This window comes from Limulus polyphemus, unplaced genomic scaffold, assembly GCF_000517525.1.
Source record: "Limulus polyphemus unplaced genomic scaffold, Limulus_polyphemus-2.1.2 Scaffold10565, whole genome shotgun sequence".
NCBI lineage: Eukaryota > Metazoa > Arthropoda > Merostomata > Xiphosura > Limulidae > Limulus > Limulus polyphemus.
The window spans coordinates 1-6,387 of record NW_013676175.1 but is presented as its reverse complement, the minus strand read 5'-3'; the positions used below and the strand labels follow the sequence as shown (position 1 = coordinate 6,387).

Sequence of the window (6,387 nt, the reverse complement as noted above, 5' to 3'; positions counted from 1 at the left end):
GTAACACTTCTCTAGACGTGGTGTAAGTTTAAGGTTGTGTAACATTACTTCAGACGTGGTGTAAGTTTAAGGTTGTGTAACACTACTCCAGACGTAGTGTAAGTTAAGGTATTTTAACACTACTCTAGACGTGGTGTAAGTTTAAGGTTGTGTAACATTATTCTAGACGTGGTGTAAGTTTAAGGTATTGTAATATTACACTACACCTACCGTAAATCCAAGACACTGCAAGGGCTTCAAAGAAAACAGCGAATAGAATGGAATATCCAGCAGCGTAACGATCAAGTAGAGACACAACATAACCACCACCCTGTAAACATCAAGTTTATTTGATATCCAGCAGCGTAACGATCAAGTAGAGACACAACATAACCACCACCCTGTAAACATCAAGTTTATTTGATATCCAGCAGCGTAACGATCAAGTAGAGACACAACATAACCACCACCCTGTAAACATCGAGTTTATTTGTAAATTATTTGAAATATCATTGTGTTTTAAAATCCCCACGACTGTGGTTTATTTACAATGAGAAAACATCTCACACCTGGAAGTTTGCTCTTCCGAATCGTAAGAAACTTTTATATCTGAATACCCAATTATTAGCGTACGATTTAGGTTCGTTGTATTATTCCCTGTATTGTAATCTGTTCTAACTATTACAGTAGAACTACATAATGAGGAATATAGTATAGTGTAATCCACTACCTTATAGATGTGATTTGTTTTCATCCTGAACTATAAACAATCAAATTATCTTACCTCAGTAAATAATCTTTTTTTTTATTATAATAAATGTGACGTCATCGTTATAAAGTTGTTTATTCAAGAACAGTTAAACTTAAAATCATAAATAATATTCAACGTTAAACTGGTACACAATTAAAAACATTTTACTTAGGCCTATCTATGGCCTTCAAAAAGTTGACGACTCTACATGTTTCGACGTTACAACGTCATCCTCAACTTTTTTTGAAAGCAATAGATAGGCCTAAATAAATTATTTTTAATTGTGTACCAGTTTAACGTTGAATATTATTTATGATTTTAACTTTATACATAAGTGCCAAAATACTATAACACTTAAACTTTTACAATAAAGTTTTTATCTTTAATTATTTTTTCTCGACACCACAGTTGGATGTTTAAACGATTGTTGCATGGAGGTTTGTTCTTCTTGTGGAATTATTGTAATATTTCTAGATTTTTTTAATAACATTTCAAAACAAATTTTTAAGTTTAACAAATCAGTTACGTTGTATTTACCTAAACAACATTGATTTATCTTTTATAATGTGTAAAAATGTCACTAGATGTCGGTACCTGTGCACAGCTGGCCAACCCGATCAGGTAGTAGAACGAAAATAAGCAGGCGACAAATATTTCTCTGTTCCGTTTGATGATTGGATATTCGTCACTTAGAGCTGTAATAATGGCTTCTGAGCCTCCGAACTGAAACGAATAACACAATAAGGCTTAGTACACAAAAAATTAAAGGGTTTAAAATAAAAACGTACACAGACACGTGGTAAATACAACAGTTGATAATTGGACAATGACGGAATGAGAAAAAAACAAAAAAACATTACGTTCGTAATTACTCGTTTATTTAAACAGTCTTCTTGTTTGTGTCGTTAGGAGACTAATAGAACAACAAGCTGGGCCAAACATTGACTACCGGAAACAGGATGGTCACAACGCTAATTCTAAAGCTCATTCGAGAAAATCTCCTTTTTTTTTTCTTTCTAAACATTCGCTACTAATCTGATGCTATTATATAAAAAAATCAGACTTACCGAACTGTCCAGACCCAGTGTGAGTAGCATTAGGAAAAAAATAACCGACCAAAATGTTGATCCTGGCATCAGGGCAATGGCTTCGGGATATACGATGAAAACAAGTCCTGGGCCTAATCAAAAATACAGTTCCCCTTTCATTATTCTCTACTAAACCAATCTTAGGACAAGTATGATTATAATTTTAAACCAATGATTTAACGTTTAAATTACACGTGACCACCTTAAATGCCGGGTCTTAAACGATTAAAAAAATTAGCAGAGTTGGCAAAAGCGTAGGATCTCGAACAACAAAAATATTCTTGAATTGTTTTTAAATACCTGTATTATTCTTTTATTCTTCAGTGGGGCATTAAGATTTGAGAAAAAGTCGAGAGTTTTTTTTTTTTGAAGAAGTGTAATATGGCAATAAAGTATACGTGTAGCTAGGTTTGAAGTGTTTGAGGAAATTAAAGAAGCAGAATTACCGTCTGCCGCCACATCCTTCACTTCCACATTCAGTTGACCAGCCATGTATCCAAGCACAGAGAAAATTACAAACCCAGCCAAGAAGCTGGTCGCGCAGTTCACAGCACTGGTAAGCAGGGCGTCCCTGTAAAAAACAAATTTCAGTGAATAGCGCCACACACGAATAGGGTTTGTTGTATACACGTTAAGAGGGCGTAACTAAACAATATGTCAATATTTATCAATAAGGACAGGACCGCTGTTTACATTGTAACATGTTAGTACCACACCTGAAGAGGGTGTAACTAAACAATATGTCAATATTTATCAATGTAAACAAGACCGCTGTTTACATCGTAACATGTTAGTACCACACCTGAAGAGGGTGTAACTAAACAATATGTCAATATTTATCAATGAGAACAGGACCGCTATTTACATCGTAACATGGTAGTACCACACCTGAAGAGGGCGTAACCAATCAATATGTCAATATTTATCACTGATAACAGGACCGCTGTTTACATCGTAACGTGTTAGTACCACACCAGAAGAGGGCGTAACCAAACAATATGTCAATATTTATCACTGATAACAAGACCGCTGTTTACATCGTAACATGTTAGTACCACACCTGAGGAGGGTGTAACCAAACAATATGTCAATATTTATCAATGAGAACAGGACCGCTGTTTACATCGTAACGTGTTAGTACCACACCAGAAGAGGGCGTAACCAAACAATATGTCAATATTTATCACTGATAACAAGACCGCTGTTTACATCGTAACATGTTAGGCCCTCTTCAGGTGTGGTACGTAACCAAACAATATGTCAATATTTATCACTGATAACAAGACCGCTGTTTACATCGTAACATGGTAGTACCACACCTGAAGAGGGTGTAACCAATCGATATGTCAATATTTATCAATGTAAACAAGACCGCTGTTTACATCGTAACGTGTTAGTATCACACCAGAAGAGGGCGTAACCAAACAATATGTCAATATTTACTAACATGTTACGATGTAAACAGCGGTCTTGTTATCAGTGATACCACACCTGAAGAGGGCGTAACCAATCAATATGTCAATATTTATCACTGGGAACAGGATCGCTGTTTAGAGGCTGTTCAGTTATTGAAAGTGTCTGGAAATTACCGAAACGTTATGGTTATTTAGTTACCGAAATGTTGTAGTGCTGGTTCTGTATTGTACTTATCTACTTCTTGAAACGCTGACAAAAAGAATCCGGTTAAAAAAAAAGGTAAAATGTATATTACAACACCAAAGTGTTTATAAAACGGTTTCAAATTTTTGTCGAATGTCAAGATTAAATATGGCAGGCTGTTGTCAGTCTTCCAACCTTTCTTTTATAGAATTAAAGTTTTACTTTTTTTTTTTGGTTAATTTCCGTGGTTTAATTCAGGCTGTAAATTCCATACCTGTAGACGTTGTTGTGGAACTCATTGTAACTAGCATACGCCAGAAGAACACCAAATCCGGGGCCTAAGGAGAACATAACTTGAGTGGCTGCATCAACCCAAACCTAGAAAAAATGCAAAAACATAATTACATTTAGTGATTGTTTGTTTGTTACACGAGAGCCGTCTATATATAGCCGTCCCTAGTCAACCTCAACCAACTATTGGGCTACCTTAACTCGTCGAATAATACGATTTAATCTCTCCTATAATGCACCCAAGGTTCCAAGGAAACAACCAACCTCAACCAACTATTGGGCTACCTTAACTCGTCGAATAATACGATTTAATCTCTCCTATAATGCACCCAAGGTTCCAAGGAAACAGGACGCGAATCATGGAACTTCATCTCTAAAATCCGGCATGTTAAGCACTGGGCCACGCCTATCCCATCTTTTGATGTCAGGTGTATATCTTAACATCGTAATCATTAGCTTGTAATGAACCTTTAGACATAAAACCGCGAACTTAAATCACGATAACCATGGGACAGCGGAAAATGTACAAACTTACAACACTAAAATCCGAGGTTTGATTTCTCGCGGTGGGCACAGCAGACAGCTCAATGTGGCTTTGCTCCAAAACAAAGAAAGAAACTGATAACAATATCTAAACTGCTGATTTAGGGAGTATACAAAATCTCGACCATTAACAGTATTTGTTAAAATTTTTGGTGTGTGTGTATATATATATATATTTATAATTTTTTTCATTTATTTATGGTATTTTATTATTGCGAGGATTATTTTGCATTTTTAGCTTAGTATGTACATTTTTGACTAACCTAAATCTCCAATGCTGGCTGAACCTCGTGAGATATTATTGGGATTACAGAAAGTTGAGTACGTTATATTAAAGCGATTTTGGAGACTCACCACGTCGTTATAATCTATGTCACGATATCTGTCATGCTGTATTTGATGACCGTGTATTGTGGCAATAGTCCTGCAGCGTAGTTTCCACTGTATGAAGCTCCGTTGTAAGGCTGTCATGTTCAAAACACAACACTCCTCATTGCATGGTTTCCTTAATCCATCTACTATACGAGGATGACGGATTCTCAGTGCCCATTTCAATAGTCTGATTGCACAGAAATCCATAGTCGCTGCACCAAGTAACTCGACTGGTCAATCTTCATATGGAATTATCTGAATACCCATTTAATTATTCAGCTGATTGTAGTGTGCCATGGTTGAAGAGGACGTATGACCTTATTTTGGTCAACCCATACTCTGTTGGTCTCCCTTCCAGAAGATCCTTCTTGATTATGTTGCACAGTGTTTCTGAACAAGTGGATGGATTTTGCCACTGACATTTATGTTCTCATGACTTTGGTAAGACTTGTTGTAGGCCTCTTTCTGGATGGGCACGGTACCTCTAGTTGATCCACATTCTTTTGCTTTCCTATATTATTAAGCACGAGGGAAATGTTAAATACTCAATCTGAACACATGTTTATCATCCAAGTGTATGAATATGTTTTGTCGGAAATGGTTGTTACATACCCTTCCCAAAAACAAATGATTTTTGGTGGTATCACCCTATCCACTTTTGGCCAAAACGATGTCAAAATGTAGTTCCACTGCGAGTGTATTGGCTGTGGTTGTCACGTGACCTCTTGATTTGTATATTCAAAAGTTGTTTTAATATAAAGTACTGAACCGTTTTCAGTGGAAAATATGAATAAAGGCGAAAGTACCCAACCTGATTAAGAAATACTGTAATCGTTATAAGTTCTTGTTTTAGATCATTAAATACACCTAGTTGGATCGTAATTTTAAATTAGCTGTGTTATTTGCTGGGTTACTTGTTCGTTGGGATCTATATAAATAACTTCTTTGATGAGCTGTTAGTGAATATGGGTAGCAATAGTTTTTCATTCAGCACTCCTCATCCATTATTCAGTATCTTCAATTAAAGCGTTCATTTAAGTCAATTACGTTCGTCTCCCATGTGTTGTGACGTCATCAGATTCCAACTGTTTGTCCGAAGACATCAACGATACATAAACGTTTAATAATACACGACTTGGTGTCTTGAGGATGAGATGCAAAATATCAACAAAGAATGTTTGACTTCTGACCTTAACCCTCGAACTTACGTTGGCTTTCTTTAAAGCAGCAAAGTCTGGGGTCAAGTAGAATTTGATGCCTTCGACCGCTCCGGGAAGGGTCAGTCCACGAATCAACAGGATGAAAAGAACAACGTATGGGAAAAGGGCAGTAAACCAAACCACCTGCAATAAGACGATAAATTCAAGTCAGTTGTGTTCTGGTTTATAAATAAATACAACATTACCAAACTTCCTGTAACCTGCAATAAGACGATAAATTCAAGTCAGTTGTGTTCTGGTTTATAAATAAATACAACATTATCAACCTACCTATAACCTGCAAAAAGACGATAAATTCAAGTCAGTTGTGTTCTGGTTTATAAATAAATACAACATTACCAACCTTCCTGTAACGTGAAATAAGACGATAAATTCAAGTCAGTTGTGTTCTGGTTTATAAATAAATACAACATTACCAAACTTCCTGTAACCTTGTCTTTTAATACAAGAAAATATCATTGTCAATCATACAAACCTTGATATTTAACAAAAAAAAAGTATGTTATATGTTATTAAACTTTAACGTGTTATATAGTGTGTTATA

The 6,387-nt window shown here is 35.8% G+C and overlaps 1 protein-coding gene across 1 annotated transcript in view; it reads right to left on the bottom strand.

The window, feature by feature from the left end:
• Positions 1-5,966, bottom strand: part of LOC106476433 (sodium-dependent dopamine transporter-like) — a gene marked incomplete at its 5' end in the record, with an annotated part of 10,465 nt that extends 4,499 nt beyond the window's left edge. The window contains 6 exons of the mRNA XM_013937092.2: positions 211-310; positions 1,325-1,453; positions 1,798-1,910; positions 2,265-2,389; positions 3,692-3,795; positions 5,832-5,966. Of these exons, the coding sequence (XP_013792546.2) occupies positions 211-310; positions 1,325-1,453; positions 1,798-1,910; positions 2,265-2,389; positions 3,692-3,795; positions 5,832-5,966 (706 nt within the window). The remainder of the gene's footprint in view (positions 1-210; positions 311-1,324; positions 1,454-1,797; positions 1,911-2,264; positions 2,390-3,691; positions 3,796-5,831) is intronic.
• Positions 5,967-6,387: the final 421 nt, after the last annotated feature.